The 23584-nt window shown below is 42.6% G+C and overlaps 1 protein-coding gene across 1 annotated transcript in view; it reads left to right on the forward strand.

The window, feature by feature from the left end:
• The first annotated feature begins 1869 nt into the window (after nt 1-1869).
• Nucleotides 1870-23584, forward strand: part of LOC121567953 (TNF receptor-associated factor 4-like) — a 44284-nt gene continuing 22569 nt past the window's right edge. Inside the window, exon 1 of the mRNA XM_041878358.2 lies at nt 1870-2437. Within this exon, the coding sequence (XP_041734292.1) occupies nt 2295-2437 (143 nt within the window). The 5' untranslated portion in view covers nt 1870-2294. The remainder of the gene's footprint in view (nt 2438-23584) is intronic.

A 23584-nucleotide genomic window follows, 5' to 3' on the forward strand; every position in this document is an offset into this window, starting at 1 on the left:
ACCACTGACAGGTTTTTCGTAACAAAATATGAAGTATCTTATTTATCAATCATTATGTAACAGATACAATGTGTATTTGCACTGTTATTACATAGTTACTGCCTTTGTTGTTGGTATATGAATATGCCATTTTATAAATTCTGTGACATAAGAGGGAATGGTATTTTCTTGTGTTTCATTATACATACCAGATAATTGATTAACAGTGAATAGGACGCCTATTGTATGTAATACAATGCCCACTTTTCTGTAACATCAACCAAATGAGAAATGAATAAGGGAAAGACATTTGAAACGTATATTCTTTGTTTGGGTTGCTATGTCATGTCAGATTACTTATAGTAAATACTGAGCTAAATAATCTGTATTGATTGTGATGAATTGAGGCAGCAATAAATCAGGAGTTAGAAAAAGTAGAAAACATGTATTGGTTTGTTCATGATTTCTATAAATCTACTGTGTATATATAGATATAGAATGTATATAGAGCCCCACAGTGGAGGTGTCATAATACCCATAAAACCTAGCGGTCAAACTGAAATGGTTCCAATCGTTTTTCCACCATACAATTTTCCCATAGGGGACTTTAGAAACACTTAAAATAAGGGCTGTGTTTCGTGTAGGCTTATCCTGGCGTGACGTTTTGATAACCATGTAAATCTCTCTCAGACAAGGTGACTTTTATCAAAATATTCGAAGTAGACATCATGCAAACCTACAAATCCCTGCAAGCTTCTGCACATTATTTCTAGCTGACACCTTTGCTAACAGGTATTGTGTCAATTTAAAACTTGCACAAGACAGTTCTCAGAATTGTCCATTTAAAGAAATGTTGCTAACATTAGATAGTTAATGCAGAGATTCTTACCTTTGCCTCGATTCGGCACGTCCAGATCATCATGGCATTTGTAGTTTTTTATGATAGCCACATTAGCAGCTAATTAGCATTTCATTTTTGGCTGATAAATACAGGCGAATATATTGATAAAAGTCACCTTGTCCTGGAGAAATTTACATGGTTATTTAAACGTCACGCCTGGGTAAGCCTACACAAAACACAGCCTTGATTTGAAGGGTTTCTAAAATCCCCTATGGGAAAAATGAATGGTGGAAAAACGATTGGAACCATTTCCCTGTTTGACCGCTAGATTTTATGGGTACTATGACTCATACTGTGGTACTCTATTGATGACAGGGTCTATGATTTAGTAATACTACAATGCTGTGGCGGGTTTTCGCCAGTTATTTGAAGAAAGCACATGTGGCTGTGCCTGTGTGATGATGTAATCCTGAAGCAACAAGGTTGGTGATGACAACCTATGGTATTGAATAATTGTAAATGGACACAATTGTAATGATTTTAAAGACAAATTGTTGTCCTGCCATTTGAAACCACTTCCGACAATTATCGAAGTCAATGTTTCATATTGATGATCATATTTATCTGCAATTTATGAATATCAGGCTCTTCTTTTTCACGTTCACCACCAGAGGGCAGCTGTTCCTAATTAGTGATTAATGTGTCTACTTAGGGTCAATTAATCAATATATGTTATGTTTTCTGTGCAGACTTTAGGATATGTCAAAACATATGTAACTTTTTTATTCAACATTAGATACTGTATCTGTACCCTTTAAGTGAACATGCTCATTTCAAGCTATTAAATCAAGCCACATAATTTGCAGGTGAAAGCCTACATTATTTCCATTCATTTTAGATTTATATCATTCATCTCATAAAAAGAGAGTTGAATTAAATAGCTGACAAATAAATCAAATCAGAGGAGAAGATGTAATTGACCCATAGCATAGAAAAGCAGATAGGCTATGTTGATTTCACTTTCGACTCCTCCCGCAAGAAAAATAGTAGGCGGGGCTATGTACCTAAACAGATGGGATGAGAGCATTGTCTTCAATCTGTCAGTGTTACCTCTGCGGAGAGACATGCGGAAGATTTTCCTGCATTTGTAGACCCAGAGGAAGATTGTCAGAAGAAGACATCGCCAGGTTTGTATGCAATACCGTTTGAACTGTCGAGGATTCCCGTTGTTTCCATGCACTCGGTCACCCGGTTGCTGGAGAGACGGCGGAGCTGAATCGGTCAATACTTTCGTCTCGCAAACCGATCTTTCTCTGACTGGCGAAGGGGACATTAATATTGGAGAATCTCTCTGCTGACGGCCATCAGAAGAGAGACATTGGTGGCATCATACCACAAATCGTGCAAGTGGACAGGACACAGAGGCGAAGGGAGAGACATTCATCTGTAGTGTATTTCTATTAATCCTGCAGCAATGCCGGGGTTTGATTACAAGTTTCTGGAGAAACCGAAGAGACGGTTTCAATGTCCCTTATGCAGTAAAGCTATGCGCGAGCCTGTTCAAGTTTCTACGTGTGGCCACCGATTTTGTGACACATGTCTACAAGAATTTTTAAGGTAAACTGCTGGTCTGTGTCTGTCTGTCTCTCTGTGTGTCTGTCTGTCTCTCTGTATGTCTGTCTGTCTCTCTGTGTGTCTGTCTGTCTGTCTCTCTGTGTGTATGACTCTCTGTGTGTGTCTCTCTGTGTGTGTCTGTCTGTCTCTGTGTGTGTGTCATAGTCCAGATACAGAGCGATTAGGCTATTGGATTGCAAATAATGATATTATGTACACATTACCCCCTCTCTCTCTCTCTCTGTGTGTGTGTGTGTAGGCTACATTTACATTTTAGTCATTTAGTGTCTTGTCTATAGGTCACACTATAGGAACTAATCATGAATGTCAAGTTTTGGTTGGAAAGTATAAATCTAAACATATCCTGTAGGCGTGTCCTTCCTTTGTAAGGCCTGTGCACTCACAGGTGAAGCAACAATATAGGTAAAAGGAAGTGGTGGTGGCTTAAACCCTTAAACCAGTGGTATTCAAAGTCAGAGTCGAAATGCAAAACAAAATGCAAAAAGAAAATGCCAAAAAAACAACAAATAAATAAATAAACTAATATATACAGTTATAAGTTTACATACACTTAGGTTGGAGTCATTAAAACTCGTTTTTCAACCACTCCACAAATTTCTTGTTAACAAACTATAGTTTTGGCAAGTCGGTTAGGACATCTACTTTGTGAATTTTTCCAACAATTGTTTACAGACAGATTATTTCACTTATAATTCACTGTATCACAATTCCAGTGGGTCAGAAGATTACATACACTAAATTGACTGTGCCTTTAAACAGCTTAGAAAATTCCAGAAAATGATGTCAAGGCTTTAGAAGATTCTGATAGGCTAATTGACATCATTTGAGTCAATTGGAAGTGTACCTGTGGATCTATTTCAAGGCCTACCTTCAAACTCAGTGCCTCTTTGCTTGACATCATGGGAAAATCAAAAGAAATCAGCCAAGACCTCAGAAAAATTTTTGTAGACCTCCACAAGTCTGGTTCATCCTTGGGAGCAATTTCCAAATGCCTGAAGGTACCACGTTCATCTGTACAAACAATAGTACGCAAGTATAAACACCATGGGACCACGCAGCCGTCATACCGCTCAGGAAGGAGACGCGTTCTGTCTCCTAGAGATGAACGTACTTTGGTGTGCGAAAAGTGCAAATAAATCCCAGAACAACAGCAAAGGACCTTGTGAAGATGCTGGAGGAAACCGGTACAAAAGTATCTATATCCACAGTAAAACGAGTCCTATATCGACATAACCTGAAAGGCCGCTCAGCAAGGAAGAAACCACTGCTCCAAAACTGCCATAAAAAAGCCAGACTGCGGTTTGCAACTGCACATGGGGACAAATATCGTACTTTTTGGAGAAATGTCCTCTGGTCTGATGAAACAAAAATAGAACTGTTTGGCCATAATGACCAACGTTATGTTTGGAGGAAAAAGGGGGTGGCTTGCAAGCCGAAGAACACCATCCCAACTGTGAAGCACGGGGGTGGCAGCATCATGCTGTGGGGGTGCTTTGCTACAGGAGGGACTGGTGCACTTCACAAAATAGATGGCATCATGAGGAAGGAAAATTATGTGGATATATTGAAGCAACATCTCAAGACATCAGTCAGGAAGTTAAAGCTTGGTCGCAAATGGGTCTTCCAAATGGACAATGACCCCAAGCATACTTCCAAAGTTGTGGTAAAATGGCTTAAGGACAACAAAGTCAAGGTATTGGACTGTCCATCACAAAGCCCTGACCTCAATCCTATAGAAAATGTGTGGGCAGAACTGAAAAAGTGTGTGCGAGCAAGGAGGACTACAAACCTGACTCAGTTACACCAGCTCTGTCAGGAGGAATGGGCCAAAATTCACACAACTTATTGTGGGAAGCTTGTGGAAGGCTACCTGAAATGTTTGACCCAAGTTAAACAATTTAAAGGCAATGCTACCAAATACTAATTGAGTGTATGTAAACTTCTGACCCACTGGGAATGTGATGAAATAAATAAAAGCTTAAATAAATAATTCTCTACTATTATTCTGACATTTCACATTCTTAGAATAAAGTGGTGATCCTAACTGATTTAAGACAGGGAATTTTTACTAGGATTAAATGTCAGGAATTGTGAAAAACTGAGTTTAAGGTGTATTTAGTGGTTAAGAGCGTTGCGCCAGTAACCAAAAGGTCGCTTGTTCTAATCCCCGAGCCGACTAGGTGAAAAATCTGTCAACGTGCCCTTGAGCAAGGCACTTAACCCTAATTGCTCCTGTAAGTCGCTCTGGATAAGAGCCTCTGCTAAATGACTAAAATGTAAATGTAAAATTACGACTTCAACTGTATATATACACAGTACCAGTCAAAAGTTTGGACACCTACTCATTCAAGGGTCTTTGTTTATTTTTACTATTTACATTGTAGAATAATAGTGAAGACATCAAAAATAAACAAAAACCCTTGAATGAGTAGGTGTGTCCAAACTTTTGACTGGTAAATATATATATATATATATATATATATATATATTACTACTGTTCAAAAGTTTGGGGTCACTTAGAAATGTCCTTGTTTTCCATGAAAACATACATGAAATGAGTTTGAATAGGAAATATAGCAAAATTAATAGGAAATGTAGCCATTGACAAGGTTAGAAATAATGATTTTTAATATAAATAATAATTGTGTCCTTCAAACTTTGCTTTCGTCAAAGAATCCTCCATTTGCAGCAAATTCAGCCTCGCAGACCTTTGGCATTCTAGTTGTCAATTTGTTGAGGTCATCTGAAGAGATTTCACCCCATGCTTCCTGAAGCACCTCCCACAAGTTGGATTGTCTTGATGGGCACATCTTACGTACCATACGGTCAAGCTTCTCCCACAACAGCTCAATAGGGATGAGATCCGGTGACTGTGCTGGCCATTCCATTATAGACAGAATACCAGCTGACTGCTTCTTCCCTAAATAGTTATTGCATAGTTTGGAGCTGTGCTTTGGGTCATTGTCCTGTGGTAGGAGGAAATTGGCTCCAGTCAAGTGCCGTCCACAGGGTATGGCATGGCGTTGCAAAATGCAGTGATAGCCTTCCTTCTTCAAGATCCCTTTTACCCTGTACAAATCCCCCACTTTACCACCACCAAAGCACCCCCAGACCATCACATTTCCTCCACCATGCTTGACAGTTGGCATCAAGCACTCCTCCAGCATCTTTTCATTTGGTCTGCGTCTCACAAATGTTATTCTTTGTGATCCGAACACCTCAAACTTCGATTTGTCTGTCCATAACACTTTTTTCCAAACTTCCTCTGTCCAGTGTTTGTGTTCTTTTGCCCATCTTAATCTTTTCATTTTATTGGCCAGTCTGAGATATGGTTTTTTCTTTGCAACTCTGCCTAGAAGGTCAGCATCCCAGAGTCGCCGCTTCGCTGTTGATGTTGAGACTGGTGTTTTGCGGGTACTATTTAATGAAGCTGCCAGTTGAGGACCTGTGAGGCGTCTGTTTCTCAAACTAGACACTCTAATGTATTTGTCCTCTTGCTCAGTTGTGCACCAGGGCCTCCCACTCCTCTTTCTATTCTGGTTAGAGCCAGTTTGCGCTGTTCTGTGAAGGGAGTAGTACACAGCGTTGTAGGAGGTCTTCAGTCTCTTGGCAATTTCTCGCATGGAATAGCCTTCATTTCTCAGAACAAGAATAGACTGACGAGTTTCAGAAGAAAGTTATTTGTTTCTGGCCATTTTGAGCCTGTAATCGAACCCACAATTGCTGATGCTCCAGATACTCAACTAGTCTCAAGAAGGCCAGTTTTATTGCTTCTTTAATCAGCACAACAGTTTTCAGCTGTGCTGATATAATTGCAAAAGGGTTTTCTAATGATCAATTAGCCTTTTAAAATGATCAACTTGGATTAGCAAACACAACGTGTCATTGGTACACAGGACTGATGGTTGCTGATAATGGGCCTCTGTACGCCTATGTAGATATTCCATAAAAAAATCTGCCGTTTCCAGCTACAATAGCCATTTGCAACATTAACAATGTCTACACTGTATTTCTGATCAATTTGATGTTATTTTAATGGACAAAAAAATTGATTTTCTTTCGAAAACAAGGACATTTCTAAGTGACCGCAAACTTTTGAACGGTAGTGTATATTTTAACAAAAAATTATGAGGACAGATTATTCTATGGGACAACATACAAAAGTTTTTGAGAAAGATAATTGGAAAAATAAAATGTTATTGAGTAAATTTATTTATTAGTTCCTTTTCATTTTGATAAGAGATACAAATGTAATGAATTGAAGGTTATTTGTTGATGTAAAAATCGAAATGTACCAATTTTTAAGGTTGTCACTATATTTGGGGTGGGGTGGGGTCACAAGAAATTATTGCGAATAAAATGTGGTATAAATGCGGAAAGAAATGGGGTCCCCACTGAAAAAGTTTGAATACCACTGCCTTAAACCATAAGGTATTTCACCTCCCCATACTATGGAATTGAAAATGTTTATAACATATTTCAACATTCACTCCTTGGAAAGTTTCACTCATGTCATTGATCCAAATATGATTTGTATATTTCTGAATCTGATATCATCCGGGTAGATATGTGTGGTATATTATGATACAGTATGATGACACAACAGCCGTTGGGGGTGTTCTTTATACATGCAAATCTCTCATGAAGTCAGTTTAGTTATTTTCCATAACTGAATTCAAGTTGGCCCAACTGGCAGAAGTCTGGGAGCCACCAATGAAAACTCAAGCTCCAAAAGGCCATTAAACAGAAGAGAAAACAATTGCTTGCGTGTATCATAATTAGGCCCAATGCAATTGTAATATTATGCATATAGTTTTCAGATAATAAAAACAGTCAAAGATTCAATGCTGTGATGAGGGTGAAATGTTTCAGTGGTTGTTGGTTTTGCAGATTTTGCTGCCATTCTAGCAGTAGTCGCCTACCATGTTATCTAATGTTAAGAACTCAGGATCAGGGACAGCCAGAGAGTGGGGAGAGGCACTTTTAAGGTTGTCTGTTGTGTGAACCTGCATGGAAATATGTCTGTGTGTAATTGTCCACGTGTGTATGCATGTTAATGTGTGTGTGTTTTCACCCGGGCAGGCAGAGAGGATCCTGGCCTATCTTCCCATCCTGTATGTCTGTCTTTTTGCCCTGAGGCTGTGGCTGTGTGCCTGCCTGACTGCGTTTTGGGTCAGGGGGAGGGTGCAGGGTGGTAGAGGTGCTCGGGTCGGGGCAGTCAGCAATGGCGCTGCCTTGGATGAGGGGGGATTAGACAGATTCCTTTATTGGAATCAGGGCACCAGTGTGCTGAGAGATTGGCAGACCATTCACTCGGAAGTCATCAAATCCGAATCACTTTATAATCATTTTATTTGTCACATGCTTCGTAAACAACCAGTGAAATGCTTACTTACAGGCCCTTCCCAACAATGCAGAGAGAAAAATAGAGAAATAATAACACGAGGAATAAATACACGATGAGCCATGTCTGAGCCCGAGAGAGGTTGCATCCCAAATGGCACCCTATCCCCTATATAGTGCACTACTTCTGACCAGGGTCCATATGGCTCTGGTCATAAGTAGTGCACTACAGTATATAGTGGATAGGGTGCCGTTTGGGACACAGTCTCGGTCACATAGTGTTAATTTTGGCAGCTATTTTAGATTTAGTTTTGAGCCACTTGAGTTCCTCATACCCCTTCACCCCTACCACATTCCTCCACCCCCATTGAAAGATGGCTGAAATACTTGGGAGTCCTACTTTATGTATATTTAATTGGATTTAAATAGTTGTTTATTGCTTCAGAAAGTATGCAGGAAGCAGAGGTGGGTCTACCTGAACTTTGTACTACGTCATCTTGGAACACAGCTTCTGTGTTATTGTTTGAGTAGACAATGACTGGACATATTTCAGTTATGGCAGGTATGGTTCCCCTTTATGTTGTTGCATTTCACTTCGTTGCCAGAGACAACCAGAAGTGGGATCTTTTTTTCACAGTATAGGTCTTATCTATTTCTCCACATATATTTAGACTATCTAGGGTTATGTCCTAAATAGCACCCTGTTCTCTGCATAGTGGAATACTATGCCCCAATGCATAGTGCCAACTGTAACATTTGGTGGAGGAGGAATAATAGTCCGGGGCTGTTGTGGCAGCAGTTTGGGGAAGGCCCTTTCCTGTTTCAGCATCACAATGCCCCCATGCACAAAGTGAGGTCCATACAGAAATGGTTTGTCGAGATCGGTGTGGAAGATTTTGACTGGCCTGCACAGAGCCCTGACCTCAACCCCATCGAACACCTTTGTGATGAATTGGAACGCCGACTGCAAGCCAGGCCTATTCGCCCAACATCAGTGCCTGAGCTCACTAATGCTCTTGTGGCTGAATGAAAGCAAGTCCCCACAGCAATGTTCCAATATCTAGTGGAAAGCCTTCCCAGAGGAGTGGAAGCTGTTAAAGCAGCAAAGGGGGGACCAACTCCATATTAATGCCCATGATTTTGGAATGAGTTGTTTGACGCGCAGGTGTCCACATACTTTTGGTCATGTAGTGTACAGTGCCTTCAGAAAGTACCCCATAATGTCAAAGTGGAATTATGTTTAGGAACATTTTTACAAATTAATTAAAAATGAAAAGCTGAAATGTCACATAATAAGTTGCATGGACTCACTCTGTGTGCAATAATAGTGTTTAACATGGTTTTTTAATGACTACCTCAACTCTGTACCCCACACATACAATTATCTGTAAAGTCCCTCAGTCGAGCAGTGAATTTCAAACACAGATTCAACCACAAAGACCAGGGAGGTTTTCCAATGCCTCGCAAAGAAGGGCACCTATTGGTAGATGTGTTAAAAAAAAAAAAAAAAACAGACATTGAATATCCCTATGAGCATGGTGAGGTTATTAGTTACTTTGGATGGTGTATCAATACACCCAGTCACTACAAAGATACAGGCATTCTTCCTAACTCAGTTGCTGGAGAGGAAGGAAACCGCTCAGGGATTTCACCATGAGGCCAATGGTGACTTTAAAACAGTTACGGAGTTTAATGGCTGTGATAGGAGAAAACTGAGGATGGATCATCAACATTGTAGTTACTCCACAATACTAACCTAATTGACAGAGTGGAAAGAAGGAAGCCTGTACAGAATACAAACATTTCAAAACATGCATCCTGTTTGCAACAAGGCACTAAAGTAAGACTGCAAAAAATGTGGCAAAGCAATTAACTTTTTGTCCTGAATCCAATACAACACATTACTGAGTACCACGCTCCATATTTTCAAGCATAGTGGTGGCGGCATCATGTTATGGGTGTGCTTGTAATTGATAAGGACTAGGCAAAATCCTAGATGAAAACCTGGTTCAGTCTGCTTTCCACCAGATAATGGTAGATTAATTCATCTTTCAGCAGGACAATAACCTAAAACACAAGGCCAAATGTACACTGGAGTTTCTTACTAAGAAGACAGTGAATGTTCCTGAGTGGCCTAGTTGCAGTTTTGACTTAAATCTACTTAAAGATCTATGACAAGACCTGAAAATGGCTGTATAGCAATGATCAACAACCAATTTGACAGAGATTGAATAATTTTGAAAAGAATAATGGGCAAATGTTGCACAATCAGGTGTGGAAAGCTCTTCGAGACTTACCCAGAAAGACTCACAGCTGTAATCGCTGCCAAAGGTGCTCCTGCAAAGTATTGACTCGGGTGTAAATTAGAGATTTCTGTATTTAATTTTCAATACATTTGCAAACATTTCTAAAAACATGTTTTCACTTCGTCATTATGGGGTATTATGTGTAGATGGGTGTATTTTTATTTTTTTATCCATTTTGAATTCCGGCTGTAACACAACAAAATGTGGAATAAGTCAAGGGGTATGAATACTTTCTGAAGGCACTGTATATTAACATATTTTAATAAGATCTCTGAAGGCAAAGCTCTCCAAATATACTGTATCAAGATGACAAGCTCGTATATAGAAAAAGAGAGACAGTTGAAGAGGAAGAGTGAGAGATCATTGGTGGTCAATGCCTTTTGCCCTTGGCTTTGTGTCTTCCTCAAAGGCCTGTCTGTCTGTGTTCTCTCTCCCAGTAGTGAAGAGAGAATATAAATCCTTTACTCCCTGCATCCCACTCAATGACTCTTTTTAAAACACAAAGACACACAGAATATTGATTTTTTTCAAGACAAAAAAAGACCAAGCCAGTGTTTTTGTAAAGTAGTGACGACTCGTGATCGTAACAGACAAAGAGAGCACGATTCAACAGACAGTTGCAGCTGCAGCATACTGTAAAGACGTGACAACCAGACAACGTCAGGGAGAGCAATCTGCACCTATTTTGTGGATTCGTAGAGTGACTAATGTTACTACCAGTTATATTTGGAGTTAATGGGGAATTGATTGCACTATTTGTTTAGCCCACATTTTTATGGATTTCCATTTCAATTTTGGTGACCTAGGATGCTTCCCAAATGGCACTCTATTCCCTACATAGTGCACTACTTTTGACCATAGCACTATGGGCCCTGGTCGGAAGTTGTGCATATATAGGGTGGCATTTGGGACGCGTACAATGTCAGTGACTTATAATGTCAGTGACATTATTGACTTGGTAAGCTTGCTAAACTGTAGCGCCAAACACAGCCAAGAGAGGGGGGCCTCTGTTTTCATAACACATTGTTTTCTCAGATCACACTGTTATTCTGAATGGTATTTTATCTTCTAAAACATTTTAGTGCCTCAGAGGTCTGTCCACAACGACTTTACTCTTCATCTGTCAGGATCCTATTGGTCCAGCTGACAGGGGGTTTAGGCTATTTGACAGCCACTTCACCACTCCATCGATATCACACAGAAATGAATCTAGTCAATTGATTAACCCAGTAAAAAGCCACACGTAGCAGAGTTCACTGAGTGTGTTTCCATTGGCTTAATTATACACTGTGCAAACAGAGTACACAGACTGTGCAATCCCTGCGTGCGCAACTAAGGGCAGTTGGGATCATTCTGGAGCAAGCACAAGTAAGCCTATACCAAAGCTCCCTGAGGTAATTTTTATACATTTTGTACACAGAGTGGATCCTCTCCCAGTGAGTCCCAGCTTTAGTGTACAGCATGTGAAATCAGTCCAGGTTTGGCAGCCTGCTTTCACTTTGACACCGATAGCTCTACCAGCGTCTCTGGGACCCACCTTGATTCACCACTCTTTTGTAACAGGCCATAAAAACAGCTTATTACTTAAGAGCATGAATCACCAAATTGACACTTCCACTTACTCATAAGTATGAATTATATATGGCTACATCTCAGCATGTCTCTCTACTTCCTCTCTATCCAAGTTTAATCTCTCATCTTCAACTTTTCCGCATGGAATCCCTTGAAACAAGTGGCCTCCACACCCTCGCTTCAGGTTTTATGCTTTTCATATGCTATCGTACAATAACTTTTCCATTTTCTCTGACAGACCCACTGCTTTTGAACTAACACAATAATTTAAATTTTTTGCTGAACCATGACTTTGTGATGAAAAGGCTTAGCTTGCCTGTCAGTCTGTCAGCGTGTTAGCATGTGATGCTAATGGGCAGTTCTTTCACCCAGGGAGAGATCGAGGGAATGGAGGAATGTTTAAATACAACAGGCCAACAGGCAGAACCCCTGGAGGTTCCCTGGCCCAGCTCTGATGTAGAGTCATGGGGTAGTAGAACGAGCACAGGCCTGAGGCTTATCACTTCTGCAATCAACTGTAAGTCACATGCATGTACCGTGTATGCTGATCGTGGTCTGCGTCCCAAATGGCACCCTATTCCCTACTTTTGACCAGGGCCGGAAGGCTCTGATCAAAAGTAGTGTACTGTATAGGAAATAGGGTGCCATTTGGGACGCAGCCCTGGTTGGCTTCAGCAAACCCCTTATCATAGGCCTGGGCAATTGGCTCAAGGCCTCATTAGCAAAGGAGAATAAACACTCAAACAGTATTAAAAAATAATAAAACATTCTCCCCATGATATAGGGTGAGAGTGGCCTTTCATGCCAAACCCATCCCATACATGGTATGATACATGGAGTCATATCTTGGGTTAGTGTGTGTGTGAGCCAAGGCAGTGTCACACTTGCGCTACTGTGTCGTCTCTGGCCTTGACAGGAGCAGTAATTGGTTTGTTCTGCCCCATAACTTCTTCCTGGATGTGTTTCCTCAACACTATGGTAGCCTACTGTAACTTCTTCCTGGATGGGCCTCCTCAACACTATGGACGCTTACTGTAACTTCTTCCTGGATGGGCCTCCTCAACACTATGGTAGCCTACTGTAACTTCTGACTTCCTCTGCTGTCCCGAGGCGCTTACAGTCTAATTGGTGTGCCATTTGGGAATAGTGTGCCATTTGGGAAATTGCCATGGGTTTTATACATGTGGTGATTAATCATCCCCACAGGCCAAGGAAGTATGAGTTGGAGTGTTATGAGAGGGAAGATGATTCATTAAACATTGGCAGCATAGTGTCCATGAGATGTGGTGATTGCGTTGTGCTGTTTTACTGATGCAGGCTATAGGCCTACTCATCTCTTCACTCTGCTCCCTGACTTGTCAGTATGGCTTCCCAGTCTCCCACACATGTAAAAACACTGAAGTCCCTTTTGATGCAGCATCACCAGCATTATCAGTGCCTCCGCAATCTCCAACTTCCTCTCTCCTTCCCCACATCCCTCTTCTTCCTTCCATCCATTCCACTGTCTGGGAAAGCGAGTGCACAAAAAGCTTATTGTGAATGAGGAAAGAGTTTTGAGGGAAGAAGGGGATGATTGATGTGAGACAGTGGAGAGATAGAGGTCTGGCTTTCGTCAGCCAAGGGAATCTGGTTGTGGTCTGAGACAGTGGAGAGATACAGGTCTGGCTTTCGTCAGCCAAGGGAATCTGGTTGTGGTCTGAGACAGTGGAGAGATACAGGTCTGGCTTTCGTCAGCCAAGGGAATCTGGTTGTGGTCTGAGACAGTGGAGAGATAGCGGTTTGGCTTTCGTCAGCCAAGGGAATCTGGTTGTGGTCTGAGACAGTGGAGAGATAGCGGTCCGGCTCTCGTCAGCCAAGGGAATCTGGTTGTGGTCTGAGACAGTGGAGAGATAGCGGTCTGGCTCTTGTCAGCCAAGGGAATCTGGGTGAGCGTCTTTGGTCTCCGTTAAAGCCAGATGAATTGACTTCTGTCTATTGTGTGTGCAGATTGATAGGGGAATGCAGAATAGAGGCACTTTTGGCCAGGGATTTAGCTAGTGTCTGTTAAATGACTAAATGGGGTCCAGGAGTACTGGTGCCCAGCTCTGTGTGTGAGCCAGGCCTGTTCTGTCAGCTGGGCCTTTGAAAAAGCGTGTGTTTGTTTGTGTGTTCAGCCGGACTAATAATGAATGGCTCAGTGAATGAGGATCTCCAGTTCCCAGCCCCACACACATCCTCTAGTATCTTCACATAGACCTTCATAGACCCTCACAGGTGTCCAAAGGAATTTATTTATGTATGGCACATGGGGATGCGGAAGGGAATGGGTTTTCGATTTGTCTATTGCTGAGCACAACGTAGTTCACTGTGCTTCGTTGAAGGGGGTTAGCGGAGTGAAAGCCCCCAGGCCTCTGCTCTGGTCTACTCTGCTCTGCTCTGCTCTGCTCTCTGGGTGGGTGTTGAAGACCTCTCAAAGCTGAGTAGTGCTGTTCCAGCCAGGCCAGCTGATGAACTGGGAATGATGGAGTCTAGAATCCATCTAGAAACACTGAGGCAGTAGTAGCCCATAAAAAGGAGTAGGGTGAAGTTGCTCCTAGACACTGATCAGTTTTGCATTTTCCCCCACTAATGGTTTCCGGTTAGGATTGATGGAGGGGAAGCTGATTATTAGATCAGTACATAGAGGAAACTTCACCCCAGAGCTAGTACATTGAGGCAGTTCCTGATATACAGTAAAGGGGGAGGCAGGGTGGACACATCCTGACATGGAATTATCCCAATGTAGGCTATCCCTATTGAGAGAAAGTAAACTAGTACTTCCTCACACGTGCATGGACTTTGAAGCGATCATTGTTTGAAAGTCCACTGATCTTTTAAAGTTGAACATGTCAGTTACACTTCCCCTCTACCTGAGCTAAGAGGCGTACTGCACCTGGTGAATCACAAATAGAGCTCTGCAAACATACAGTATGAATTATAGCTCTGGCCTTCAGAATGACTCCATGACCTATATGGTGCTCATTCACCCAAATCAACTGGTACAGTAGTCATTACTGTACATGAATGGACACACTGCTTTGATGGCCTTGGCCTCTATACAGATATGGCTCAATAAAAAAATACTTGGTCTGCATTCCATTAGGTTTTTCAACATTAGTCTTACTCAGGTAACCTGGGGAATGCGTGAACCCTTTGTTTGTTGTTCGTTTTGGATGACCTCACTAAAACAATAAACCAACAAGGTTTTATTTTGTCAACATCTATGGAATACAATACCTGGAATGGAACTTACACCACCAGGATATTTCTATTGCCCTGATAAGAGGTTTCTGTTGTGGGTGTAACTGTAAAACAACGTCTACACTTGCAAGGTTGATGATGTGTGCTTGTGTTCATGTGTGAGTGTGCGGCTGGGCGTGAGTGTATGTGGTTGAGAGAGTATTGTATACTCACTGAACATTTGTGTGTCACTCACATGGCATGATATACTGTGCATGCTTAAACCTGAAGTCACCCATCCATTTAACTTAAGGGCACCATCTTTTCTCATTCAGCTCCTTGGCAGAACATAAGCCTTACTGTTCTCTAAGCGTTTTCACATAAGACCCCCTGTACCATTAGAGGAGTTATATGGATGTGAGCCAGGACATTGAAGGATGATGTCATTGTATGGGGTCTCATGGGAGGAAGCCGAGGGACTTTAGAGGTCCAGCTGACATCGCTGAGAGAAAGTTATCGGACTGTTTCACACAGCTGCAAAGTTGCAGAGGTCCTTTATTTTTTTATTTTTTTATTTTTTAAAGTCATTTAGCAGACGCTCTTATCCAGAGCGACTTACAGGAGCAATTAGGGTTAAGTGCCTTGCTCAAGGGCACATCGACAGATTGTTCACCTAGTCGGCTCGGGTATTAGAACCAGCGACCTTTTCGGTTACTGGCACAACGCTCTTAACCACTAAGCTACCTGCCTGCCGCCCATCCTTCACACAGACTCGCTCCACATGGACCGGACGGCCCAGTTGTTATTGTCAAACTCCCTTAGTGGGAACTAGGGGTCATTTGGTTGAATGTTCTAGCAATAGTCATTTTCTATGCCTTGGTCACTGGCGTAAGGTCTTGGTGGTGCTAATTGCTGGTCTAAGCTAGGCAAATGTGAGCAAATCTATGTACTTATTCCGGTACTAAATTTCACACCTCTCAGAGGGAAAGCAGTTAAGATTCTTTGCTGGAATTTTCTCCCCCATTGAAATGTCTAGCCTCTCCAAACGCGCTGACCACATTCCGGCAACAATGCCCCAATGCTCCTGTTCTCTATATGTCAACTCTTTATCAACATTGTTGGTCAATGTGCAAACAAAGTGTGCACGAAGCATCCCTAGAGCAGGTTCGGGACTTGCTGAGACTATAGGAGGTCTTATTCAAAGGGCTCTGAGTCTGGCAGCTCTTCAGGCCAAACAAAGGCGGTAGGCATTCCAGTTATGCAGTGGAGCACCTTGCCCCTCACACAGAGAGCATGCTGGGGCCAAGCTGCCAGAGTCCCAGCCCTGTCGCTGGAGCCTGGCCAGTTGGCAGCCCTCCCCCAGCATGGCCAGTGCCTACATGTGCATGGGTATGTGTGTAATGTGAAAGGGCTAAGGTAAGGTGTTTATTGTGAAACATACTGGCCCTCGCCTCAGACTATGCCATAGCCGCTGTCTGTCACACAGCATAGTGTAATCTGCTGGAGCCTCTTCAGACCAGACAGAGCAGACCAAACCCAGGATGTGTTAGTCTACACACAGCAAATCCAGAGCGCCAACTTCTCTGGGCCAGTAGTTTTTACGATTTGTACCATTTTAATTGAGATCAGGATTAATGGACAATGTAGAACGGAGAGAGTCTGGGTTAAGGATTGTGGGAACTGGGAAGCGATGAGGGCTGTTAGGAGGTGGATGGATAGGCAGATTACCCTAATGACCAATTCAAGGTTACACAGCGGACATGGGAGGGTCTGCTCGGTAATTAGAAGCGTGTCTGTGAGGGATTGTTTATGTTGTGAGAGGCTCATTAGCAGTAGGCAGGCAGGCAGCTGACTGACTGACTGACTGACTGACGACTGGGTCTGGTTGCCGAGTGGACGCCCAGGCATGTGCGGAATCTGTGTCTGGGCTCTGAAAGGAGAGCAGCTGGCCGGGGGACAGGAAAGTGGGGAAGGTGGCGGCCCTGTCCTGCGAGGCACCTGTCTCAGTGAAAGGCTCCACTATGGAGCAGAACAGGTGTTGGCAGAGCAGTTAAGCTCTTCACTAAAAGCATACACACACATCCTGAATTATAGTCATTTATTCAGGAGAGGCCCCTTCAATGTTAAGGTCATTGCCATTCAACCCTTCCGTCGGCCAGTGAAAGGGCCGTTGTGATGATGGCTTCCTTCCTTCTGCCCTACCTCTGCTGTCCCTTAACATCAGCTAGCTGTACTTACTGTGTTGGTCAACTAACTAAAAGCTAAATGACCACCACCACCACTCTCTGTCTGTGTGGCGTCCTCCCTTCTCTCTCACAGCTCATTTCAGATATGTCAACACAGCACAATGCACAGCCTCCTCCCAACCTCCCTTCTCCTCCCCCTGCACAGACGGGCTATTGATCCTATGAAAGAGCCGAGCGGAGGAAGTAACTAGCTCACGTGCGCGGCCAGATGCATCATTCACTACCGCTCTGTTCGGGATGAGAGAGCATTTGCCTCATTACAGCCTCTCATCTCATTCATATCTTAATTAATTTCCCATTCCATCCTCTCTCAATTTGGCTTTGGTACCGTGTCACTCCTTTCAGTCGTCATCCGGACCCGTAAATCAATACCGCTGAACAAGAGAAACCTGCTGAATTCTCTCTCGCTCTCTCGCTCTCTCGCTCTCTCGCTCTCTCGCTCTCGCTCTCTCGCTCTCTCTCTCTCTCTCTCTCTCTCTCTCTCTCTCTCTTCCTCTCTCTCTCTCTCTCTCTTCCTCTCTCTCTCTCTCTCTCTCTCTCTCTCTCTCTCTCTCTCTCTCTCTTCCTCTCTCTCTCTCTCTCTCTCTCTCTCTCTCTCTCGCCATAGAAAGACTTGTGTACAAAAATAGTGTCACACCAAACTGGGCCATTGTGCTTTGTTTTTATTTAGTAAAACCACATGGCTAATCGTCCCCTCTGTTCTCCCTCGTCGCACTCTCTCTGTCTCTTTGATTCCAAAAGCTTTGTCATTTACCTCAATGTTGTCACTCCTGCCAGGAGCAGGTTAAAGAATGTGTGCAACAGGAGCACTGCTTTCGTTTTGAGACAAAGGAGTCTTTTTGACGTCACTGCCTCGCCTGGCTAAACAAAGAAAATGCATCCTTGAAAAGAGGAGTGGACGGCAGCTTGAGCTGCAGCTGAATGCTGGTTTCAAACATGTATGGCTCAAGGAGAAGGGGACAGAGGGAAGGAGGGAATTGGATTTCTCTGGCAGGTTGTTTTTGTCTCTGTCTGAATGTATGTGGGCTTCAGATTCAGGCTGATAAGGGAAACAGGAGCCACAGCATGTCTGGTGACAAGCTACTGGGCTTATCGTGTGTGTGTGTGTGCGGTCGGTGTGTGTGTCTATACTGCCGGGTAAAGCACAGACAGCAGCCCCCTGTCTGCTTACTGAGCTCACTTGACACAAAAAGCCTCACCTTCCCTCACTGTTACCATGGCCACAGCCAGCACAGGGCCCTCCCAAACTGTCACCATCAGTGAGGTGCACAGCTCAGACACACCGACTTGAAATGAATTGGCTTACTGAAAAAATAAGAAAAATTGCTTTTTCCTTCATGTCAGATCAATGGAAATGCAGGTAGAGCAGAAATATAAATTATTATTATGTAACGCTGTTTTTGCTCTGAAGTGTCGCTGTTTTTGCTCTGAAGTGTCACTGTTGAAAAGTGCCAGGGTAAGGCGTCCTTTTGATCACCTTTTTGAAGGCAAGCGGCATTTAGTGAGGGAGTTTGAAGAAGGCGAGGAGGAAAGTTTGGACAGTTTTGTGGCTGTGAGCGAGGAGGAAGCCTGTGATGAGCGACTCATGGCGTACGAGTGAAGAGAAGACGCGTGGTTGTGTTCTGTGCCATCCGCTGCAATGATGACTGTGTGTGCATCCCAAATGGAACCTTATTCCCTTCATAGGCCACTAGTTTTGACAAGTGCCCATAGGGTCTATGGGCTCTGGTTGAAAGTAGTGCACTATGTAGAGAATAGGCTGTTACTTATGCAGAGGCAGGTCACACTGCCAGGCAGGCAGGCACAGGGAGAATCCACGATCATGAACTTCTCCACCGTGCACTCCTCCTCAGATCACCACACCCTCACACAAGTTCCTCACAGCTTTACTTCTGTGGAGGAGTTGAACATAACTGATAACATGCTGTTTACTTATCTACAAGCTATACCTTCAAGGCACATTAGGACATAAGGTTCAGCAATTGGGGTTTATAATTTTGTCTATTAATTTCTCATGGTGTTTTCCTGATTTAAACATCTCTCCTTCTCTTACACAACCTGCTAATGAATGAGTTCAACAACACTAAAGGCGTGGCAGAATGTTTCCACAGATGTTCCGTTGGGATTGAGCTAAATTAAGCCTCCCAGACACCACACAGCATGGATGAAAGTAGTGTACACACACCTGGTATCTCACTCACACACACAGGCCTACTGTACATTCAGGAAGTGAGATCAAGGGACAGAGAACATCCTCTGACCTCCCTGTTGGTAAAGCCATAAATAATATAAATCTCTATGGTTCAGCATTAAGCTATGGATAAAGCATTAAGCACAGTAGATCAACTATATTCAATGTAAGCCCTATTAAGGTGAAGAAAGGAGAGCAAGTTGGAACTTGACCTTGGTGCTATCCCTTTTAACATAACTAGACATTTAATGTCAACAGGTTCTCCATTCAGTGCACCCATTCAGGCTTTTTGTATCAGCAACTCCTAAAAGGTGACAAGAAGGACATTTTATTTTTCTCCATTGTTCCCTTCAGACACAAATACAGGCTGCAATGAACCACTCAGGTCTTTACAGCCAGCGAAAGGCTTTATGGTTGTTGTGGGCATTGAGTATGAAATGGGAGCACGGTGGTGAATCACAGGTCAGATAGGTTAGAAACAAAAAAAATATTGCTTTCAACAGTCCTCAATTGTATCTTATTTGTCTAACTTACTCATCATCTATTGATGTGCCATAGAAGCAAGGTATAAATAGCTTGATGTTAACTTATTCACTGCATGCCTTGTCCCAAAAGCCTTTTGTTGCATTCTGCTGACATCTCACACAGTGAATGTTTTGAAAGTAATGAGTGGTGATGAGAGGTTGTTATACAAAAATAAGTCTCACCAGTGCCATCTTTAGCCAACACTAGCATACTGCTACATGTTGCATGTCTCTGTGCAGGCCTGAGAGCAGATGCAGGCTAATCAGATCTGTTGTCCATAAGACATTATTGGTAGCAGGGAGGGATTTTGTGTCCAGCCCACCTGCTGTCCCTGGGACAGTGTGCTAGGGAGAGGCAGCATGGAGATGGTGAGGTAATCTGCCTTTAGCCACCAGCTCCCTGGATTAGCACAATGCTAATGTGGGCCTGCCACCGTGTGATCCTGTTGGCAGGCCATTGTTGTTCTCTCTAATTTGTGTCCGTTTTTTGTCATCGCCTAAACTTTTCCATGGACCGGTGTGACGAAAGAAGTTCACGCAGGATTATAGGAGAAGGACACTTCAGATAGTGTTTTCTGCTTTCCTCTGTATAGTCTCTTTCTGTAGGACCTCATTACATTTACATTTTAGTCCTTTAGCAGGCTCTCTTATCCAGAGTGACTTACCGTTAGTGCGTTCGTCTTAAGATAGCTAGCTGAGACAACCACATATCACAGTCGTAGTAAGAACATTTTTTCCTCAATAAAGAAGTTATCAGCAAAGTCAGTGCCAGTAGGAAAAGACAAGTGCAATAAAAACATTTAAAATAAATCATTTGTTTATGACTCATCCTTTCTCTGTGTGAGGAGTAGGAACAACAGTCACTCTCTTATGAGTGCATTATTACCGCCACACCGGCAGTCACGAGTCATGACGGCAGTCAAATTCCATGTGACCGTTTAGTCATGGTAATTAGGCTTCTCCAAGCTCTGATGCTGCTGCTGGTCATTAGTAGCCTACCAAACTTGCTAACTGCCTGGTACTCAGCACTCTATTGTCCCTCTAATCACTCTGACATCAATGCAAATGTAATCAAAAATGTAATAAAACACTTAATGAGAGCCCATGAGCTCATGTTGCGCAACATTTCTATAGGGTATGCAATTGTGTGAGAAAACAACAGAGTTTTGATGGCCTCTATTAAAAAGATGAGGATCCCCTCAGCTTTCTATAGGCTAGGCCTACTATATTTATTTCTCAACTTTCCTAATATTAAGCACATTGCTTCTCTTTACAACAGGAGTATAGCCTACCTGGCTGGCATGAAAATGAACCACGGGAAAAGCGTCCTCTATTCGCTTTTTAAGTGCATAGATGACATAATTTTTTCCCCTGCCCCTGTTTTGAGACAGGTGAATGATAATGGTCCATTCTAAATCAAAACAAATTTCACACATATATTATTTAGTATATGTAAAGACAAGATTAAATCAAGAATAGTCTGATGGGTGACAATATTAACCCATCACTTGTGAATGATGCCCAGCCTGTGTGTAGTAAGGCAAGAAAATATGCATGGATTTTTCTGCAACTTTTTCTAATCGTAATCGCACACCTCATGTAGCCTAGCTCGTTGGCCTATACTGGATGTTTTGCTAATGTTTGTATCACAACTAAAGTAGCCAAATAACTAAAAAAAATAAGCATATTAATCCGCTTTACAACGGTTGTAGAGCCTGACTGGCATACATACGCATCGCGTGAGTTTCAAGTTTGGGGAAGATATTTTTCAAATTGTGAATGAAAGACTGATGAAGTGTCTACAACCTGTGCAAAAAACAAAGCAGAGCTCATGCCTTTCATGCAACTTTTTTCAAATCATTATTAGAGTCACATCATGCAACCTTAGAATATATTACAAATAAGAGCATATAGCCCAACGTTTGTATCACAACTAAAGTTACATAAATAACTCTAAATGAAGCATATGGGAGTATCTGTTTTATTCAGCTTTGTTTAATTGTATTCTTCATACTATAAAATAATACCACGGAATTCTAAGCAAATCTTGTCTGCTAAATGAACTAGTGTAGCCCACAGCCATATGGCATAGCCAGATCAGGACCTAACATAAGGACAACTCAGAGTATGCTATTCTGTTCTTCTCTGGTAGAGCACGGCGCTTGTAACGCCAGGGTAGTGGGTTCGATCCCCGGGATCACCCATACACAAAACATTTTATGCACGCATGACTGTAAGTCGCTTTGGATAAAAGCGTCTGCTAAATGGCATTATTATTATTATTATTATTATTATTATTATTATTATTATTATTCTGAAATGGACTACATTTTCTTCATATCATGTTTCTTCAGACCTGTCTAAAATAAATAATGGATTTATTGTGATGGTGTAGGCTATATTACATGGATTTATTATACTTTTTTTAATGTAGATGTTCCAAAGGTCTGCATCAGTGGCTTGTAGGCTATGTGTGCAAGCCAGGAGATGCAAAATGTGTTTATGCTAATGAACGGTCAATTACCGTGCGACTGGCAATAATTAGCTTGACAATCGGCTGACGAAATGTCATGACCACCACAGCCCTACTCATGTCTAGAGGATGATAGACGTTCTACTCACAGTACTCTGGCTGTGTTTTTTGGTGGTGGAATGCCTTCGTTATGATATGTGTCTGCTGATTACGTCATACTTCAGTTTTGTCGTAAGTATCAAGGCAACTTTTGTGGTAAGTAGTGAAAAAGTGCCATTTTAATCTCTGGCAGTCTTAGTTTTATGCCTTCGTTAGAATGTGCAGAGGATTTACTTACGCTCTCTCAGGGATGCTGTAGTCTTTATCCCTAAAGTAGCCTGTCCCATGAGGTCACAAATAGACTTAATTTCCCAACGAGGAACCATCTCACCTCTGCATTAAGGAGCTGATACCTCCAGCAGCGCCTTAACTAATCACAGGTAGTGCTTTAGGAAGCAGTTCTTTATCCTCCAGGGATGGAATGGTACTCTTCTGTGTCTCTCATCCCTCAGGATTAACACCAAACCTGCACTCTTCTCCTCTGCCGGTGAATACCTGAGATTAGTGAGGCGTTTGTAAGAGGAGTCTGAATACCTCCTGTGAGTTTGAGAAGGGGGCAGGATGTCACCTTTTATCTCTCAGATGTACTGTGTTGATGTATGCTTTACATTCTGGCTCCAGTAGCTCACTCAGGTTGGGTCCTGGTCAAAAGTAGCGCACTACATAAGGAATAGTATGCCAATTGTGACACATCCTCAGTGTTTGAGGGGTGATGGCAGGACAGTCTCTCAGTCCTATGCTATGTGTGTATGAAAAGACGAAGTGCCTCTTTTTTAATAAGCCAGTCAGCGCCCGGGCTAGTCATAAGCCAGTCTCTGAGCCCCTCTGCCCAGCGTTGGTTGGAATTCTATAGGATTACTGTGGGGGCACCACAGCCCGTCAAAGGCAGCAGACGTCGCTTGCTGCAGATCACCCCCACAGCAGACATCTGCCCCCTGAAAGCAAAGCTAGAATTAGATGTGCCATCTGTCATTAAAACGTCAGGAAATGCATTTACTGTGTGTGTGTGTACCTTAATTTGAGTCCAATATATGTAAACTGAAGATTAAGCTTCCACTCTTTCTTATAGTGCCCCAGTTTACCAGAGTTGTGTGGGTGTGTGTGCAGGTAGTAAAGAGTGTATGAGCAGACAGTACTGACCAGAGTGTGGTGTTTCACACCTCTAATACCTTGACAG

This window comes from Coregonus clupeaformis, chromosome 6, assembly GCF_020615455.1.
Source record: "Coregonus clupeaformis isolate EN_2021a chromosome 6, ASM2061545v1, whole genome shotgun sequence".
NCBI classification, from domain to species: Eukaryota; Metazoa; Chordata; class Actinopteri; order Salmoniformes; family Salmonidae; genus Coregonus; species Coregonus clupeaformis.